Here is a 22081-nt window from a genome sequence, read left to right on the forward strand (position 1 = left end):
AGTAACAACCAGGTACCCAAACTACTGCTGGGTGAATAGAGACGAACAGTTACGTGATTGGCGCACAATGTTCCCAGGCCAAGACTCGAACCCAGACCAAATCGCTCGAGAAGTGTGTGGGGCGAGTGTGTTACCACTACGCCAACTGGGAATTGTAATGTGTCTAGGAGATGTTATTTTAGATTCAGCTACTTAGAACAAAAGTTCCAAAGTAGCACGGGCTATGGTGAGCCCGTAGTGGACTGACCTGGCACAGGAGCAGGGCTGTAACTCGTCAAGGAGATGGTAAACCCAGTTCTTAGAACAGCTGTAAAGGAGCCCGTTCTTAGAGTAAGCCGAGCCACCAAACTCCCTCACACCACCTGCATAGTTATCAAGTTTTTTTCGTTTTTTGTGATGATCAGAAAGCGTATTACAGTTCTAATAATAATCTTCCTGAAAAAATCCACTGGAGCAATACGGAAGATTCCAATCCTCCATTTAGGTACTCTCATGTTGCATTATTTATAGTTTACTTGCAAACTGACAAATGAACATTTGTTTTAAAGAGAGAATATTATCTTGTTATAACTGTATAGTATTATAAATCGACGGCTTAATACATAGAAATATGTTGTTAAACTCATTTTCTTCGATATGCCCTAAGGCATATTTTTTTCTCTAAAATCTATGGGACACTAAAATAGTTTTCGAATTTCATATTTCACATGTTTGAGAATAACACAATTTTAACCTAACCTAACCTACCATGGATAATGAGTAAATAATAGCATTAATTAGATAGTGGTTTTGAATTGATTGTCACGAAGGTACAAATCCATTGAGGACAGTTTGCTGTAAACACACTCCAGTCAGAGACCGCAACTTTTGTAAACAACAGCCTAGCTGCTTATGCTTCCCAAGAAATTAAACCCTGAAAAACAAAAAAGTTTGAAGAGATCAGACCCATTGCTGTGGGTAATGGTGAATACCCTTCGCCGCCTCGTTGTGATGGTAGCTGTCAGGAGCGAGGGTATGGAAGAATGGGTATAATGATCTTGAGGAGCATGGGTATGGAGGTAGCTACAATGCTCCTCTGTAATCAGCTGTGGTTTAGTGTCTTCAGGAAACGTGGAAACATATATAACATCTCCTGTCTGTTGTTTTTCATGCTAGTCTTTGGTTACCCGTTGATCAAGTCCCCATTGATCAAGTCTTGTTGATCAAGTCCTGTTGATCGAGACCTGGTGATCAAGTCCTGTTGATCGAGACCTGTTGATCAAGTCCACTTCCCTCCACTGGCCTGCGTTCTCTTTTCGTTGTGTCTGTTTCAGCTCATGAATGTATTTATCTGAGGCCAAGAGGTATTTATTTCTTCTGGCTTTGAAAGGAGGACAGAAAGTAGGCCAAAGATCGAAGGTCTTTGTAGAATAGTATTGACCCTACTGCACTGGTTGTTATCTAGTTGGTGACCAGACCAGTCTCTACGCCGGCTCCTACTGTCCTTTTTTTGTCACTGTTCTAAAACTCCAAGTGACTACGAAATTAGTTTTAAATGCAACTCTCGTCCGAAAACGGGCGGCCAACCCACCCCCGCCTGTTTTCGGACGGGGAGGAAGGGGGGTGCCCAATGTTCGTATTATTGATATTATACTGTTGATATCTTTGTAATACCTGCGTATTGATAATATATGCTACGCCGAGATAATCATAGAATTATATGGAAGACAACATATCCAAATTATTCGTCCTGTATAATTGTACGAAACTAAATGTCACCCGTTGAACGGGTTCCGGCACACGTTTCAATGACCATTAACAGGTCAAGGTGAAACGGAAAGTTAATGGATAACCTTGACCTTGAAAGCCTTGTCCTTCATCTTGTGTGTGTGTGTGTGTTATGTTTCTCCTTGATCACAAGTCTAAACATTTTTCAATACCATTATTTTCCCCCATTTCTACAATTTACTTATACGCATTTTTACTGCGTTCCTCAGTGTTTTTGTGTGAGAGATGGAAGGGAAAGGAAAGGGAAATATCATTAGAAAGCGCCGAGCCATTACGACTATATAGCACTTGGAAGGGGTCAGGGTAAGGGTTTGGGATGGGAAGGGGGGAAGGAATGGTTCCCAACCATTTGGACGGTTGTGGGGGATTGAACGCCGACCTGCATGAAGCGACACCGTCGCTCTACTGCCCAGTCCAAGTGGCTGGGAGATGGAAAACAATATTAGATATCAACTATCAACTGGCAGCAGGTTTTCTTTTAAATATGTCTCATTGAATTTGACCGCATATTCTGTATTTACTATTTTCTGATTTTGGGGTTCTATCCCTCTATTTTTCTAGCATCAGAGCTTAGCTGAAAGAGGAGTTCTCCACAGTTCCAGTAATATTGTGTGTATATATATATATATATATATATATATATATATATATATATATATATATATATATATATATATATATATATATATATATATATATATATGCCTTAACCCACTCCACCACCTGCTCACACCCCTAAAAGAGATGGTAATTTCGGAGTATTTAACACTCCAAAGACCACCACCTCCCAAGAGCACTAGAGCAAGTGAGGGGTCATTTTGTGGAGGGCAGCTGTATATATATATATATATATATATATATATATATATATATATATATATATATATATATATATATATATATATATATATATATATATATATATTCAAAAGTGAGTTTTACAAATGTATATATTTATTGCTTAAAGTCAGCTGTCATTATAAACACAAAATTATGAATTGGTTATGAAAATTATAGTTATAAAAAAACCCGTCTGAGAATAAAATTTAGTTTAACAGTAATTAAAGGAGTTTAGATCAAAGATGTTAGATTAATTAAAAAAAATAAGGAAGGCTGTCTTCCACGATGACTTAGATATTAATAAAGATAGAGTGAAACTTTCAATTCTTGAATTGGTAACAAACAGTAAAGTTGAGAATAAGATGCATTGAAGGTATTGAGTGACTGTAATTGAAGAGAAAACTATACTTAAATGTTTCAGACCGTGAACCGTAGAAAAACACCTATAGATAGAAAGATGCGAAACACCTCTAAGGTGAGATAGATAGAAACACATATAGATAGAAACACCTATAGATAGAAACACCTAGAGTTAAAAACACCAATAAATAGAAACACCTACAGTTAGAAACACCTATAGATAGAAACACCTATAGTTAGAAACACCTATAAATAGAAACACCTACAGTTAGAAACACCTATAGATAGAGACACCTAGAGTTAGAAACGCCAATAGATAGAAACACCTAGGGTTAAAAACACCTATAGATAGAAACCCCTAGAGTTAGCAACACCTATAGATAGAAACACCTAGAGTTAGAAACACCTATAGATAGAAACACCTAGAGTTAGAAACACCTATAGATAGAAACACCTAGGGCTAAAAACACCTATAGATAGAAACCCCTAGAGTTAGCAACACCTATAGATAGAAACACCTAGGGTTAGAAACACCTATAGATAGAAACACCTAGAGCTAGCAACACCTATAGATAGAAACACCTAGGGTTAGAAACACCTATAGATAGAAACACCTAGAGCTAGCAACACCTATAGATAGAAACACCTAGAGCTAGCAACACCTATAGAAACAGATGCAACGCTCTTCCGGGAGATTATGACTAAATCATAGAGGAATGAGGCAAATGAACGACCGATATTGTTCTGAATTGCATTAATAACCTTTGGTAAAGCAGAGTTTCTTAAAGCAGATATGAGCCTAGTAGAGCAGACATGGAATGAGAGGAAGGGAGGGGGGGGGAAGCTTGCCCAGATACAAGCTGCTATCCAGACCAGGAAAAAGGGGGGAAGCCGCCCCCAAATATGAGAGGAGTAATCCAGAGAAGAAACCTTGTAGGTCTTGAATAGTAAAGATATTCTAATGTATAAGCCGGCGGGATGGAACTGGAAGTGGGATTTATTGCTCAGTAAAATCATGGGTTTGAAGAGATGTTAGTACCATGACTCGTGGGTGGTGGGCAAAGAATGGAGGGCAGCTGCGGGTGGTGGAGGGCAGCTGCGGGTGGTGGAGGGCAGCTGCGGGTGGTGGAGGGCAGCTGCGGGTGGTTGAGGGCAGCTGCGGGTGGTGGAGGGCAGCTGCGGGTGGTTGAGGGCAGCTGCGGGTGGTGGAGGGCAGCTGCGGGTGGTGGAGGGCAGCTGCGGGAAGTGGAGGGCAGCTGCGGGTGGTGGAGGGTACGTCACGGGTGGGAACGTCAGCCACTGCTAGTGAAGGGCAGCCCCAGGTGGCGGAGGGCAGCCCCAAGTGGCGGAGAGCAGCACCAGGTGGCGTAGGGCAGCCCCAAGTGGCGGAGGGCAGCCCCAGGTGGCGTAGGGCAGCCCCAAGTGGCGGAGAGCAGCACCAGGTGGCGTAGGGCAGCCCCAAGTGGCGGAGAGCAGCACCAGGTGGCGTAGGGCAGCCCCAAGTGGCGGAGAGCAGCACCAGGTGGCGTAGGGCAGCCCCAAGTGGCGGAGGGCAGCCCCAGGTGGCGTAGGGCAGCCCCAGGTGGCGTAGGGCAGCCCCAAGTGGCGGAGAGCAGCACCAGGTGGCGTAGGGCAGCCCCAAGTGGCGGAGGGCAGCCCCAGGTGGCGGAGGGCAGCCCCAGGTGGCGGAGGGCAGCCCCAGGTGGCGGAGGGCAGCCTCAGGTGGCGGAGGGCAGCCCCAGGTGGCGGAGGGCAGCCTCAGGTGGCGGAGGGCAGCCCCAGGTGGCGGAGGGCAGCCTCAGGTGGCGGAGGGCAGCCCCAGGTGGCGGAGGGGCAGCCCCGGGTGGCGGAGGGCAGCCACGACTAGTAGAGGACCACCACCTCGCTATCTCGTGAACTTTTACTGCTCCCTTGACACACTGGCTCATTAATCTGAGCTTCTAGGAACTACAGGGTCACTGGAGCGCAGGAACTCCTATTGCCAATTACACCATTGTGAAGGCGCTTGCATAACTTCTCTTGTCTCTGAGCAAATTGTGATGCACTTCTTGCTGGCTGGCAACTCGGGAATGGTGCCTATTTGTATTTTATTTCCCCTTCGTTAATATCTTTCCGATTAACACAACTCTAGTTCTCTTTTTTTTACGTGGGGGGTAAATTCAGGTGCAGAGGATAGAGCTGCGGGTTTCCTCCGCTGTGACGACATATTTTTTTCATTGGTTGGGATGCAACCCGTTCTCGCACTTTCGTATAGTCAATATTGACTTATTAAATAAGTGCATATGTGACATACTAATTTATTGTGAATATTTTAGTTTACCTTGAAAAGCTTCATAGAAAACACCGACCTTACCTAACCTTCTTAGTATGTTAAGATATGCATCTTATTGCTTCGTAATTACAGTAATTACTTAACCTATTATAGGTATAGGTATAAGCATCTTATTGCTTCGTAATTACAATTATTACTTAACCTATTATAGGTATAGGTTAAGTAATAATTGTAATTACGAAGCAATAAGATGCACATCTTAACATACTAAGAAGGTTAGGTAAAGTCGGTGTTTTCTATGAAGCTTTTCAAGGTAAACTAAAATATTCACAATAAATTAGTATGTCACATATGCACTTATTTAATAAGTCAATATTGACTGTAAAAAAGTGCGAGAACGGGTTGTGGGATCCGGAGCCAGATTCACGAAGCAGTTAAGCAAGTACTTACGAACGTGTCCATCTTTCCTCAATCTTTGATGGCTTTGTTTACATTTTTTAAGCAGTTTACAAGCATGAAAACTTCCCAAACAACTCTTGTTATTGTTATAAACCCACCAGTCCTCGACTCAAGTCCATTACATCCAGCGGTCGACCCCACAGACGCAGTCATAAATTTTTACATGCTGTTCATTCAAAACGGGAATTTTCTCAAATACAAATTAATATTATAATATATTAGCATATTGTGCATATATAGGCATAGGTTAGGTTAGGTGTTTAGGTTCTGTTTGCGATTATTTGTATTTGTGGTACGTGGGTGAAGCATTTACAGCGTTGTGGTTCGAACAAGATTCGTCAGTGAAGCACTTGTTCCGGAAGTGTTCGCACGTCAACTGTTGTGAGTCGTGTGTAAGCAGTTTTTCATTCATAAACAGCGGGGGGGGGGGGGGTTGGCGGGTGGATGGAATCGTGCAGTGTAGCAACACTAGGTGTTGCTACACTGGTGTTGTGACACACCAGGTGTTGCTACACTGGTGTTGTGACACACCAGGTGTTGCTACACTGGTGTTGTGACACACCAGGTGTTGCTACACTGGTGTTGTGACACACCAGGTGTTGCTACACTGGTGTTGTGACACACCAGGTGCTTCTGGAACACAGTTACAGAGGACGTGGCAACAATAACCAGTAAATCATTTTTTTTGTAGTAATTATAATTCCTGTGGTCGCGCCCATCTGAGGTCCACTACAGGCTACTTGATCACAATTGGATATTTTCCGAGTCACTTTTACATATTTATTTAATGGTTAACCCTGAGATCAGATCTCCTGATCTTTGACGTCAGTCAGAAAATTTATCTCGCTCGCTTATCAAGAACATTGAGGATGTTTTAATAGTAATTTACATTCACCAACATTGGTCCAGTTTCAGTCACTTAACAGCTCTTGTTAAATATAAATATTCGTATAGTGATAAACATTGGAGTTTATGAGCTCTAATTTCAGAGCGTGGAATCTCGCTCTTATCTCGAGTAAGTCAATGTGAGGCTGCATAAACAATGTCTGGAATGACATCCAAGAAGTTGAAAAAAAGTTACTTGTAATATAGTTCTGAGGATCAAACGTTGTGGCAGTGTGGGTGTTGGTGTTGGAGCCAGACGAGCCTCAGGTTGTGGCAGTGTGGGTGTTGGTGTTGGAGCCAGACGAGCCTCAGGTTGTGGCAGTGTGGGTGTTGGTGTTGGAGCCAGACGAGCCTCAGGTTGTGGCAGTGTGGGTGTTGGTGTTGGAGCCAGACGAGCCTCAGGTTGTGGCAGTGTGGGTGTTGGTGCTGCAGCCAGACGAGCCTCAGGTTGTGGCAGTGTGGGTGTTGGTGCTGGAGCCAGACGAGCCTCAGGTTGTGGCAGTGTGGGTGTTGGTGTTGGAGCCAGACGAGCCTCAGGTGGTGGCAGTGTGGGTGTTGGTGCTGGAGCCAGACGAGCCTCAGGTTGTGGCAGTGTGGGTGTTGGTGCTGGAGCCAGACGAGCCTCAGGTGGTGGCAGTGTGGGTGTTGGTGCTGGAGCCAGACGAGCCTCAGGTTGTGGCAGTGTGGGTGTTGGTGCTGGAGCCAGACGAGCCTCAGGTTGTGGCAGTGTGGGTGTTGGTGCTGGAGCCAGACGAGCCTCAGGTTGTGGCAGTGTGGGTGTTGGTGCTGGAGCCAGACGAGCCTCAGGTTGTGGCAGTGTGGGTGTTGGTGCTGGAGCCAGACGAGCCTCAGGTTGTGGCAGTGTGGGTGTTGGTGCTGGAGCCAGACGAGCCTCAGGTTGTGGCAGTGTGGGTGTTGGTGTAGGAGCCAGACGAGCCTCAGGTTGTGGCAGTGTGGGTGTTGGTGTAGGAGCCAGACGAGCCTCAGGTGGTGGCAGTGTGGGTGTTGGTGTAGGAGCCAGAGGAGCCTCAGGTTGTGGCAGTGTGGGTGTTGGTGTAGGAGCCAGACGAGCCTCAGGTTGTGGCAGTGTGGGTGTTGGTGCTGGAGCCAGAGGAGCCTCAGGTTGTGGCAGTGTGGGTGTTGGTGTTGGAGCCAGAGGAGTCTCAGGTGGTGGCAGTGTGGGTGTTGGTGTTGGCGCCAGACGAGCCTCAGGTTGGCTCTTCAGTGAAGGCTTCGGTACTTTCTCGTCAGAGTTTCGAATATAAACACAAATTTATTGCTAGTCAAATCTATTGAGACAATATTAAATACAGTTTTATAAATAAGTTACACTTTAAGAATTGTCTGCATACTATAATGTATTTTATGTATAATGGACGTTTTAAAATGTCCATTATACACGTTACTGATATTTATTCTTACTGCTGAGCATCACTGGATCCATACACGTTCAGTTTTCTGAGTCTGTTAACGAAGTCGTTGACTGCGGGCATGACAGCCTCGGCGGCGTTGACTCTCTGCAGGTCCTCCTTCCTTACTTCAGTGCCCTCAGCGTCTGCCCTGGCCTTCAAGAGCTTGCGTGTGAGAGGCAAGAACTCCAACATCGCCTGCTGGCCTCGCTCACCGTCGCTGAAACCATCGATTCCAATTCGCTCGAAGGCTTCGGCTAATTCTGGCAGAATGTCGATGGTGGCGGCGACGATCCTCTCCCTTGAGCCAAGGTCTGAAGACTCGGGCTCCAGCACCCCCGTAGCCTGGTAGGTCTGGGGCGCCGCCGCCGCCAGGGCGGCCACCAGGAACAAACACGCTGTCTGCAGACACAGTTTAGAAAGTGAGTTCTGTATTCACATCAAGACGCAAAGGAATGTATCAAGTAATTAATTTTAAGTCTAAAAATAAGATTGCTGTAAAAGTTGCAGACATAGAAGAACGAAAGCTCTTCACGATTTATAGAGCTGATTATCGAAATAAATGACTTTTATTCTCCCTGGGGAATCGGTAATGTAGCCGTGGTATTGCGTCATTACGGCCAAGCTATGCAACTGCAAACACAATTGAGAACAAATATGTCATTCATCCGTATCCTCGGGGAATCAATCCTCGATCAATCTAATGGCAGGACGGAACACCACTGCTGGATAGCATCACCTTTTAGTTAGAAGGATGGCACCTTACTCCTGTCCCACAGAAAGATGGAGGATAGACTGCCTGACAGTTTTGCCGCTGTCTGCCTCCATTCTATGGTGGCCACGGCGGTTCAGTAGTTGACCCCGGGCCTACTGACCCCAAGCCGGCCTTGAGGGGTAGAAAAGCTCTCAGAACCGCCGACAGGTAAACCTCAGGTAAGCTAGCATGCAACACCTGGGACCTTCCTTACGGAAACTACACTAGTGACATTATCATGAGAGGAAAAGAACGAAGAGAAGATATGACTGGTTCATGCGAGCGGATGGAAGGTGTAAAAAAACGTGACCTAAATAAGAAGTTAAGACTTATATTAGCAAAGATTTCTTGGTCAATATTATTAAACCAGTGGAACAACTGACAGGCAGCTTTACTGATCCAAATATCACGAGTGACAATGATAGGATGCAAGTTGGACCTGAATCACATGAACCGGTAGGCCTACCACGGGACCTGCCTCACATGGCCCGGTAGGCCTACCACAGGACCTGCCTCACATGGACCGGTAGGCCTACCACAGGATTTACCCTCTCAGTGACTCAGTCTTCAAAATGACCAGTTCGTTGAACTATTAAACATGCAACAGGTCCTTCTTCATATGGAGCAGTAAGCCTTATTCAAGACTGTTAACAGGGACCAAGCAGTAAGCTTACCACAAAACCTGCCTGGCTGGGCCCAATCGGCCAACGGCAGTGTTCATTTGTGATCTGATGGGCAATTTGTAGCAATTAAAATTTGATTGGAAATAAAAAGTCTTCACCTAGATACAGTATGGCCCCACTCTCCTTGACAATGTTTAGCAGAGTGGGCCACACTCTCCTATACATTGTGGCCCACTCTTCTAGACATTGGAAAGGGCCCCACCACTTTCCAATTAGTGTACGGGCACTCGGTGAGGAGTCCAGTGAGAGCGTCGAGGGAACAGCTCACAGAGGAAAGGAAGAGGCTGGATACAGGGCAGTATGTGAAGATTTTTGATGAGCGACTCTCTAGGGCCAGAGAGTTGGCCAAGAAGAATTTGAAGGTATCCCAGACGAGCCTCAGGTTGTGGCAGTATGGGTGTTGGTGCTGGAGCCAGACGATGGCCAACCTACCGGTCCATGTGAGGTAGGTCCTGTGGTAGGCCTTCCAGCCCAAGTGGTACGACAGGAAGACTAAGGAGAGAACGTTTCAAGAAGGGAAACGAGTATTATTCCTCCTGCCCGTTAAAGGAAATGTGAACGAGTTAAGGTTCTGTAGACCGTACACGATACACAAGGTGTTGGGAAGGTAAGCTACGTGGTGCACATGCCTGATCCACCCAGGAAATCCCAGCTTTGTCACGTCAACTTATGACAAATTACTATGACAAATTACTATGACCTTCTCTTCACCCGTGTGAAGAGAAGGAAGAGACAGAAACCTCGCCACTGGCGACTGTGCTTTGTGTCAGGCCGGGAGAAGAAATGGAGGAAGACAAATATTAAGCTAGAGAGGGCAGACTGAGTTAAGATGACTAACCCAGACAGCCTGGCCAAGGTGGAGGAGCAATTGACTCGTTTGGAGGATGAGCAGCGCCAGGAACTGGTGAATATTTTGCGGGCAAATGGATTACTTTTTACTGATGCTCCGATGAGACCTCGCGGGACGGTGCGATGTCTCCTCATCCCAGACAAAGCAGAAACAATGAGGAAGGAAGTGAAGTATCTGCTGGACAATTATCTGGAGGAGATAAGCGACAGTGAATGGAGTTCACCTTGCCTCCTCGTTAAGAGCAACGGTACATACCGTTTTTGTACCAATTACAGGAAAGTGAACATAGTCACGGTCATTGACTCCCATCCAATACCGCACATTGATGACTGTATCGACCGGATAGGGAGTGCACGATATGTGTTAAAAATAGACCTGTTGAAATATTATTAGATGAATGTTAGGGAGCCGGTCGGCTGAGCGGACAGCACGCTGGACTTGTGATCCTGTGGTCCTGGGTTCGATCCCAGGTGCCGGCGAGAAACAATGGGCAGAGTTTCTTTCACCTTATGCCCCTGTTACCTAGCAGTAAAATAGGTACCTGGGTGTTAGTCAGCTGTCACGGGCTGCTTCCTGGGGGTGGAGGCCTGGTCGAGGACCGGGCCTTGGGGACACTAAAAAGCCCCGAAATCATCTCAAGATAACCCCTATGGGAAGAGGCGAAGAGAATCTCAGCATTTGTGGCGCATGATGGGTTATACCAGTACAAGGTGTTACCGTTCGGAATGAAGAACAGTTGTATCTGCTTCCAACGGGTGAGGAAGTGCAACTGGGTGCGCTGTGCACATAGATGATATTGTGGTGTTCGAAGACTTCCGGAGAGAGCATGTGAACAGGTTCTTGATTTGTTCGGCCGATTAGAGGGGGGGCCAATAGGACTATAAATTTATCAAAGTGTGAGTTCGGGAGAGCCCGACTGGAGTACCTAGGTTTCGTGATCAGACAAGGTGAGGTCGCTCCAGTAAAGACGAAGGTCGAGGCCATCCCGGCACCCAAGGGGCAAAAAAGAGGTGATGAGATACTTGGGATGATTAGATCGTATAGGAAATTTTGTATGAATTTGTCTACCGTCGCCACACCTATGACAAGTCTGCTCTCCAATAGCAAGAAGTGGGAATGGGGCGGAGTGGCCCAAGAGGTGTTCGACAAAACGATGACACTATTAACTGAGGCGCCTGTGTTGGTATAACCAGATTTTGGAGCGCCGTTTTTCACTATTTGTAGATGCCAGTGATGTGGGGGCTGGAGCTGTAGATGCCAGTGATGTAGGGGCTGGAGCTGTAGATGCCAGTGATGTAGGGACTGGAGCTGTAGATGCCAGTGATGTAGGGACTGGAGCTGTAGATGCCAGTGATGTAGGGACTGGAGCTGTAGATGCCAGTGATGTAGGGACTGGAGCTGTAGATGCCAGTGATGTAGGGGCTGGAGCTGTAGATGCCAGTGATGTAGGGGCTGGAGCTGTAGATGCCAGTGATGTAGGGGCTGGAGATGTATTGACGCTGCAGAGGTGAAATTCATCGCCCGTGTCTTTTATTTCCAGGAAATTGGTGAAGCATCGGAGATTGTACAGTACGGTGGAAAAAGCGACGTTGACATTACTCATGGGACAAAAACATTTTGATGTCTACGCAAGCAGGGGAGGACAGCCGGTTACTGTTTATACAGACCATAATCCCCCCTGGTGTTTCTGAGTAAAATGAAGCATTCAAATCAAAGGTTAACCAGGTGGTTTCTGTTACGTCAATAGTTTCATCTGACCATACGACACGAAAGAGGACGAGACATTGTAGTGGCTGATGCTTCGTCGCGAGCCTAGCCACTGAGAATATTGTATGCTAATGGCTCGACAAGAATGTAAGAAATCTTGTGTATATATATATATATATATATATATATATATATATATATATATATATATATATATATATATATATATATATGTCGTACCTAGTAGCCAGAACGCACTTCTCGGCCTACTATGCAAGGCCCGATTTGCCTAATAAGCCAAGTTTTCCCGAATTAATATATTTTCTCTAATTTTTTTCTTATGAAATGATAAAGCTACCCATTTCATTATGTTTGAGGTCAAATTTGTTTTATTGGAGTTAAAATTAACGTAGATATATGACCGAACCTAACCAACCCTACCTAACCTAACCTATCTTTATAGGCTAGGTTAGGTTAGGTTAGGTAGGTTAGGTAGTCGAAAAACAATTAATTCATGAAAACTTGGCTTATTAGGCAAATTGGGCCTTGCATAGTAGGCTGAAAAGTGCGTTCTGGCTACTAGGTACGACATATATATATATATATATATATATATATATATATATATATATATATATATATATATATATATATATATATATATACATATATATATATATATATATATATATATATATATATATATATATATATATTTATATACATATATATATATATATATATATTTATATACATATATATATATATATATATATATATATATATATATATATATATATATATATAAACTATATTATGAGACGACGTGAACGAAGTGAGGCGCCTCTCATGCCTCACTTGAGACGTGAGAGACAACAGGGATGCACGGAGGTCGTTGCTTCCTGACGAAGAACTCTGCGGGCTCACCATAGCCCGTGCTACTTGGGACTTTGTTCCAGGTAGCGAATCTTTAACAACAACAACATGACGAAGAAGGAAATTTGTAGCTCATTGTGAAGAGTTTGAGAGAAAGCTACGAGATCAACGTGTGAGGAAGCTGCTGAAGGACATGTACCGTAATCTCTGCTATCGTGGTGACGATATAGGGGCGATCTGAAGCCTATTGGGAGGTCGTGTCTGTGTGGATCCTACTGAATGCCAAAATCCCTTAAGTGGATAAATTGGGCAGGTGTTCCTGAGTGGCACCTGTTAGGCCACTTCACACGCTCATGACTGAACGGCTAGACGCCGATAGTGGCACATCCAATAGAAATTTGTGGACGACCTGGTAGGGCGCCATATTTGTGGGTCGTGATATATCTGTTATGTATGTTTTGATAGGAGAATATGTTATTATTCTGTGGTAATGGGATTACAGGTTTGTATAGCGTAGCTACACGTGTACTCACCTAGTTGTGCTTGCGATGTTGAGCTTTGGCTCTTTGGTCCCGCCTCTCAACTGTCAATCAACTGGTGTACAGATTCCTGAGCCTACTGGGCTCTATCATATCTACATTTGAAACTGTGTATGGAGTCAGGCTCCACCACATCACTGCTTAAAGCATTCCATTTATTAACTACTCTGACACTGAAAAAATTCTTTCTAACGTCTCTGTGGCTCATCTGGGTACTAAGTTTCCACCTGTGTCCCCTTGTTCGTGTCCCACCCGTGCTGAAGAGTGTGTCTTTGTCCACCGTGTCAATTCCCCTGAGAATTTTTTGTAGGTGGTTATCATGTCTCCCCTTACTCTTCTGTTTTCCAGGGATGTGAGGTTCAGCTCCTTTAGCCTTTCCTCGTAGCTCATTCCTCTCAGTTCCGGGACGAATGATGTGTATGTCGTGTATGATGGAGTTTGTGTAGTGGACCTCCACGTGTATGGTGAGGTGGACCTCCACGTGTATGGTGAGGTGGACCTCCACGTGTATGGTGAGGCCTGTGTAGAAGAACTTGACAGAAATAGTAGCAAGGATGATTATTTTTTATATTATTTTATCGACGGTGGTTGATATGAAATTAGAGCCTCCCTCCCCCCTCCTGATTCGTGGCACTGACTTAGAGCTACGATGGCACTCACCAGCGTGGCACTGACTTAGAGCCACGGTGGCACTCACCAGCGTGGCACTGACCTAGAGCTACGATGGCACTCACCAACGTGGCACTGACTTAGAGCCACGGTGACACTCACCAACGTGGCACTGACTTAGAGCCACGGTGGCACTCACCAGCGGGGCACTGACTTAGAGCCACGGTGGCACTCACCAGCGGGGCACTGACTTAGAGCCACGGTGGCACTCACCAACGTGGCACTGACTTAGAGCTACGATGGCACTCACCAGCGTGGCACTGACCTAGAGCTACTATGGCATTCACCAACGTGGCACTGACTTAGAGCCACGGTGGCACTCACCAGCGGGGCACTGACTTAGAGCCACGGTGGCACTCACCAGCGGGGCACTGACTTAGATCCACGGTGGCACTCACCAGCGTGGCACTGACCAAGAGCTACGATGGCACTCACCAACGGGGCACTGACTTAGAGCCACGGTGGCACTCACCAGCGTGGCACTGACTTAGAGCCACGGTGGCACTCACCAGCGTGGCACTGACTTAGAGCCACGGTGGCACTCACCTGGGAATACATGCTGCGCTGGGTGATGAGGATCAAGTGAAGTGTCCGGTGCCTGCCCTCTCATTTATACCTGGCACTCGTCAGGTTGAGAGGGCAAGGTCATCCCGCTCGGTGACACCTCAGCGTGGCACCTTGTGGCTGTGCCTTGCCGTCATCTTGGAGTTGTAATGCCGGATCAGGTCTGGCAGGATACTCAGAATTATATCATGAGTATTAAGTAAATTGTTCAGCAATTTTCTATGACATTTTATTGCTGCAGTTGTCTCTATTAAAGTCTATGTATGTGATGTATATTTTTATGTACATTTGTGTGATGTTTATATCTCACATTTCATTATGTTGTTGTCGAGTGGTTGAAGTGTTTGTTGGCTGGCCATCTAAATTACTAAATCTAAATCTAAAATACAAACTGAATCTAAATTTAATAGCTCATCGACGGACGTAGCTCCCTAGACCATCACTAGCGAGAGACAGTCTCTCCCAGACAGCACCAGAACCCGGAGACACCGGCCAAACGTCAACAAAGCCGAACTCACACTCTTCAACATAACACGAAGACCATACACCTCACTGACCCTCTCATCTCTGACTATACACACTCTCCTGACTCCACATCATACACACTCGCTTGACAACATTCGGGTTATCTTGAGATCTTGAGGTTATCTTGAGATCTTGAGATTATCTTGAGATGATTTCGGGGCTTTTAGTGTCCCCGCGGCCCGGTCCTCGACCAGGCCTCCACCCCCAGGAAGCAGCCCGTGACAGCTGACTAACACCCAAGTACCTATTTTACTGCTAGGTAACAGGGGCATAGGATGAAAGAAACTCTGCCCAATGTTTCTCGCCGGCGCCCGGGATCGAACCCGGGACCACAGGATCACAAGTCCAGTGTGCTGTCCGCTCGGCCGACCGGCTCCGACCGGGTTGTTAAGTTTGGGGATGGCCCTGAAGGGCTCTCATCTGTGGGAGGGATATTGAGGTCACCACAATACCAACCACTTACCACTTACCAACCAGCAGTATACACTAATCCTAAACAAAAATAAGAACTAAAGGATACCCCAAGTTTACGTACACCGAGAAGCGGGATACACCCACACACACACATCTCGGTGTACATATTCCTTTGCGGTTGTTCAACGTCCTCCCAGCAAGCATAAGAAATATTGCCGGAACAACCGTGGACATTTTCAAGAGGAAACTAGATTTATTCCTCCAAGGAGTGCCGGACCAACCGGGCTGTGGTGGGTATGTGGGCCTGCGGGCCGCTCCAAGCAACAGCCTGGTGGACCAAACTCTCACAAGTCGAGCCTGGCCTCGGGCCGGGCTTGGGGAGTAGAAGAACTCCCAGAACCCCATCAACCAGGTATCAAGCAGGTAACAAAATAATTTGCAAATAAGCAACCACATATTCCAAATATCAGGCTTAGTCAATTATTATGCCATTACACAAAAGGCCAACAATTACCTTTAAAGGCGATGAGTCACAATAACGTGGCTGAAGTATGGCCACGTAAATTAAAATTACATAGCACCAAACGTCGTCGTCCCTTCAACTTCTAGTGTGTGGTCTGGTCAACAAATTACCTTTAAAAATTGCGTGAAGCCTAAACTAATACTCAGTTACACCTTTAGAGGGGGGAAATATTCCTCCCAATCCACACCCATGTACAGACACAGACGCCCTCGTAGTCTAGACTAACAAAAACAGGATTTAGCGTGTCAAAGACATTGAACTTTGCTGGATATTCGACACTAACTGGCTGGACTATTCCACAGGCGAGAGAGTCCATCATTCCATTAGTTCCAGAGGAGGAATTGTTATTCCATCACTGAACGCGTGTGACGGCGTCAAACGTGAGCTATAAGACCCGGGGACTGTTACGCCACGAAGACCCACTAAGGATACCAAGAAATCCCCAAGGAATACCAAGAAGCTCACTAAGAATACCAAGAAACCCACTAGGAATACTAAGAAATCCACTAAGAATTCAAAGAAACCCACTAAGAATACCAAGAACCCACTAGGAATACTAAGAAATCCACTAAGAATTCAAAGAAACCCACTAAGAATACCAAGAAACCCACTAGGAATACTAAGAAATCCACTAAGAATTCAAAGAAACCCACTAAAAATACCAAGAAACCCACTAAGAATACCAAGAAACCCACTAAGAATGCCAAGAAACCCACTAAGAATACCAAGAAACCCACTAAGAATACCAAGAAATCCACTAAGAATACCAAGAAACCCACTAAGAATACCAAGAAACCCACTAAGAATGCCAAGAAACCCACTAAGAATACCAAGAAACCCACTAAGAATGCCAAGAAACCCACTAAGAATACCAAGAAACCCACTAAGAATACCAAGAAACCCACTAAGAATGCCTAGAAACCCACTAAGAATACCAAGAAACCCACTAAGAATACCAAGAAACCCACTAAGAATACCAAGAAACCCACTAAGAATACCAAGAAACCCACTAAGAATGCCAAGAAACCCACTAAGAATACCAAGAAACCCACTAAGAATGCCAAGAAACCCACTAAGAATACCAAGAAACCCACTAAGAATACCAAGAAACCCACTAAGAATGCCAAGAAACCCACTAAGAATACCAAGAAACCCACTAAGAATACCAAGAAACCCACTAAGAATACCAAGAAACCCACTAAGAATACCAAGAAACCCACTAACAGGGGCCTCGTAGCCTGGTGGATAGCGCGCAGGATTCGTAATTCTGTGGCGCGGGTTCGATTCCCGCACGAGGCAGAAACAAATGGGCAAAGTTTCTTTCACCCTGAATGCCCCTGTTACCTAGCAGTAAATAGGTACCTGGGAGTTAGTCAGCTGTCACGGGCTGCTTCCTGGGGTGTGTGTGTGTGGTGTGGAAAAAAAAAAAAAAAAAAAAAAAAAAAAAAAAAAAGTAGTTAGTAAACAGTTGATTGACAGTTGAGAGGCGGGCCGAAAGAGCAAAGCTCAACCCCCGTAAAAACACAACTAGTAAACTAAGAATACCAAGAAACCCACTAAGAATACCAAGAAACCCACTAAGAATACCAAGAAACCCACTAAGAATACCACAGAAACATGCTGAATCTCTTCACAGCAGCACTCAAGGAAGACACGAATGTTCAATATATCACAGCACCAATCTGTAATACATGTTCATTGCACAACCAAAATATTATTTTTTTTAACAAAGGGATATATAAGTAATACAGAATAAGTAGAATAACTTTATCTAAGCCAATAATATCAATCTTCACTTCATCTTGACGTGAAGATATGATGTAATTTGTTTTATATTTTTTTTATAAATTACATTATTAAAATAATTAATGTAATCTGATATATATTAAGGCCCGAGCACCGAACTATACCAGAAACTGCTCATTAGAAAAGTAAAGTGAGAAAATAAACGCATTTAAAACCATTTTTGAAACAGAATCTTTATTTGTAAAAGTCGTAATAATTAGAGGGGAATAATGCAAATAACAAAAATAATAACTTGAATGTAACTGCAGATGGGTAAAATAGTTGAAAGCTGATGCAGGATTGAGTTGGCCCAGAACTCGTGTAACACAATCAAGCTTCTTTACAATACTAGCGGCCTTTTTTTTGCACTCTTGTAATTCTCAGAAAGGTTTCTTGTGCCACTTAGAGTTCTGGGAAGCGTCGAGGCACGTGGCAGGCGGCGACAGCCGTAGTGAAAGTCCAGGTGAGAAGACAACAAACGGCTGCCCTTCGCTATCCCCGTGCCTGCCCTCTATCATTCGTAGCTGCCCTCTATCACTCGTGCAGAGTTACATCCCGGCTCCTGTGCCTGGTAAGTTCACTACGGGCTCACCATAGCTCGTGCGAATTGGAACTTTTTCTTCCGAGTTGATTAATCTAAAAACAATAACACTCGTGGATACTTTCCATCACTTGTAGCTGCTCTCCGTCACTCGTGGCTGCCTTTCAACATCCGTGGCTGCCATCCACAATTTATAACTGTCTGCCACCACTCCCACCTGCCTTTCATTGTTTGTAGCTGTCCTCCATCATTCGTACTCACTCTTCACCCCAGAGCCGTCTTACCGCAAGGGCCCGATGGCCAGTTGTTTGGGGGCCCCACAATCATAGGGGCCCCACGAGCATAGGACATGTTCATTATGTAAGCAGAATGTTTAAATATTTAAGTCTTGTTGCAAGCACACTTATATAACATAACCCTACATCCTGGTATGGGACTAAATACTAAATATTTAAGATGTATATATTTATTTCCAGGTGAATAGTCCTTTCAGCAGAAATTTCAGCTCCACTTAAAACGTTATGTTTTAATTAGAGCTGAGAAGGGGAAAATATGAACACTTACAAAATTAACTTTGTGCCTCAACACAGGTATAATGACAGCCATTCGTACCATTCCTTCACATATAGCATCCACATCAGCATCCACTCCTGCAATGTCAGCCACTAGTACTGTTCCTTCAGATATAGCATCCACTTCAGCATCCACTCCTGCAATGTCAGCCACTAGGACTGTTCCTTCAGATATAGCATCCACATCTACATCCATTCCTGCTACCAATCATCCAGTTTCAGCAGACATACCATCATTGCCTGATGCTGTTGTTGCTGCTGGTGACATTTTACAAGAGGAAATACCCAAATCTGTAACAGTAAAGGAGTTTGCAATCCAAGAGACAGGTCCGGGGCTACGGAACATTAACGATACTAACACAATAGATTACTGGATTCGTAGTGGGCCGTCATCATGTCAGAATCATGATAGCAACCTTTCAAACTCACGTAGAGAGTAATAAAACAGGTGGAGTAGAGAATATGAAGTAAAGGTATTTGTCAAACAATGTGTTCAATCGTGAACTGTGGAAAGGCGAGAAAGTAAAACGTGAATGGCTACTCTAAGTCACCATCACAAGGTCGTTTGTATTGCTTTGTATGTCTACAATTGTCCAAGAAGGAATCTCCCTGTGCTACATTGGGGATCAATGACTGGAAGTACAGCAATGTTATTGTAGAACATGAAAATGGTGAAGAACATCGAAAGTACATGACAGCATATTTGATAAGGCATAGTGAAACAGGAAGTGTAGATTCTGTATTACTTGAGCAAGATCGCTTAGAGCAGGAATATTGACACAAAGTGTTGACACGTGTGGTTTCTGTAATTCGCTTTCTTGCCTCGAGAGGTTTGCCATTTCGTGGAGAAAATCTGATTTATTAGTTCAGCCAAAAATGACAACTGTTTAGGTATACTGGAGCTGATGAGTGAATTTGACCCTTTCTTGGAAGAACATTTCAAAATGTATGGAAATCCTGGAAAAGGGAATCCGTCATATTTATCTGCAAATATTTTTGAGGATTTATTGAATTAATGGAACAACAGGTTCTTTGTACTATTTTTGAAGAAGTAAAAGAGTCAAAGTCTTACTCAAAAAGTGTAGCTTCCACTCCAGACGTCTCACACACAGATCAACTGACATTTATTGATTTATTGTCGAATTCATTAAAGGATGTGAGCCTCTGGAATGTTTCTTGATGTTCATCTTCATCTTTTCTCATGGAGCAAAGGATCTAACAGACGCTGTCACGGGTTTTTTTAATGAGAACAAAATTTCACTATCAAACTGCCGTGGTCAAATGAACAAATCCACAAGGGCCGTTACGAGGATTCGAACCTGCGTCCGAGAGCATCACGAACCCAGAAGCATCCCAGACGAACTTCTGGGTTCGTCTGGGATGCTCTCGGACGCAGGTTCGAATCCTCGTCACGGCCTTTGTGGATTTGTTCATTTGATGCATCACGCAATTGTGATTTCTATGTGTGCCGTGGTCAGTCATACGATAATGCCTCAAATATGTCTAGACGATATACTGGATTGCAAGCACAGATTCATCTTCTCAATGAATGTGTCATCTATGTCACCTGTGCTGGATACAGCCTGAACTTGACGGGAGTAAAAACAGCAGTGTTGTCTACAGACTGTCAAATTCTTTGACTTTGTTCAGCTTCTGTATTATTTTTTTGCAGGTTCTACTCATCGCTGGAATGTATTGACATCATCTTTTGGAAAATATTTTGTGGTCAAGCGTCTGTCTGACAGACGATGGTCAGCACAATTTGATGCTGTTCATGCTCTGAATAGGGGAGGGGGAGGAGTTTCATAGGGAAGGGGGAGGAGTTACATAGGGGAGGGGGAGAAGTTTCATAGGGAAGGGGGAGGAGTTACATAGGGGAGGGGGAGGAGTTTCATAGGGGAGGGGGAGGAGTTTCATAGGGGAGGGGGAGGAGTTTCATAGGGGAGGGGGAGGAGTTTCATAGGGGAGGGGGAGGAGTTTCATAGGGGAGGGGGAGGAGTTTCATAGGGGAGGGGGATGAGTTTCATAGGGGAGGGGGAGGAGTTTCGAGAAAATAAAACATACACTGGATGCTCTATCAGCTGACAATGAACAACAAGTGAATACAATCTTGAGGTTATCTTGAGGTTATCTTGAGATGATTTCGGGGCTTTTTTTAGTGTCCCCGCGGCCCGGTCCTCGACCAGGCCTCCACCCCCAGGAAGCAGCCCGTGACAGCTGACTAACACCCAGGTACCTATTTTACTGCTAGGTAACAGGGGCATAGGGTGAAAGAAACTCTGCCCATTGTTTCTCGCCGGCGCCTGGGATCGAACCCAGGACCACAGGATCACAAGTTCAGCGTGCTATCCGCTCGGCCGACCGGCTCCCTACAAGGCAGAAGAATTGAGCAAAAAAAATATTGAAAACCTGGAAACAATCTTTCTCACAATTCTTTGGAATGATCTGCTAGTAAGAATGAACAAACCAAATAAAGTCTTGTAATCAAAGGATATGAACATCCTTTCTTCTGAACATCTTTGTTCATATGAACATCTTTCATCAGCCACGAATCTTCTCGAGTCTATGAAAACCTATCTTCAAGAAACTAGAGAGAAATTTAGTGAGTATGAATTCAAAGCCAGAATTTGAATTTGAATTTGAAAAGATGCGTCAAGATACAGATTACAGTGATGGGAAAAAAACTGGACTGAAAACGGAGTGTGTCTTAGTAGATATGATGACTCAGCAGAAGAGGTACTTCTCATGTTGACCAGACCACACACTAGAAATTGAAGGGACGACGACGTTTCGGTCCGTCCTGGACCATTCTCAAGTCGATTGTGATGAGGACAGGTAGGGACAGGCATTAAACCGAAGTACTTCTCAAGAAGTACTTCGGTTTACTTCGAAGTACTTCGTACTTCGGAAGTACTTCGAAGTGAGTCGGAAGTACTTCGAAGTGAGAAGTAAGTACTTCTCATTAAAACCGAAAATTTTAAGGAGGAAACTTTCCTCCCTATCCTGGACACTCTAATCTTTGACCTGACAAAAGGTGCAGAAGCTTATTCACAGATTGGAAAATTTGTTTTCTTTCTTCAGTGAATT

At 44.7% G+C, this 22081-nt stretch overlaps 2 protein-coding genes across 2 annotated transcripts in view; one reads left to right on the forward strand and one right to left on the reverse strand.

The window, feature by feature from the left end:
- Positions 1–22081, forward strand: part of LOC123767114 (uncharacterized) — a 43566-nt gene that overhangs the window by 17024 nt on the left and 4461 nt on the right. The window lies entirely within an intron of this gene.
- LOC123767117 (uncharacterized) lies at positions 7856–14638 on the reverse strand. Its single transcript, XM_045756627.2, has 2 exons — positions 14617–14638; positions 7856–8394 (listed from the first exon to the last, which is right to left on the reverse strand). The coding sequence occupies exons 1-2, from the start codon at positions 14626–14628 to the stop codon at positions 8002–8004; spliced, it is 405 nt and encodes a 134-aa protein (XP_045612583.1). The 5' UTR covers positions 14629–14638; the 3' UTR covers positions 7856–8001.

This window comes from Procambarus clarkii, chromosome 53 (assembly GCF_040958095.1).
Source record: "Procambarus clarkii isolate CNS0578487 chromosome 53, FALCON_Pclarkii_2.0, whole genome shotgun sequence".
Lineage (NCBI taxonomy): Eukaryota > Metazoa > Arthropoda > Malacostraca > Decapoda > Cambaridae > Procambarus > Procambarus clarkii.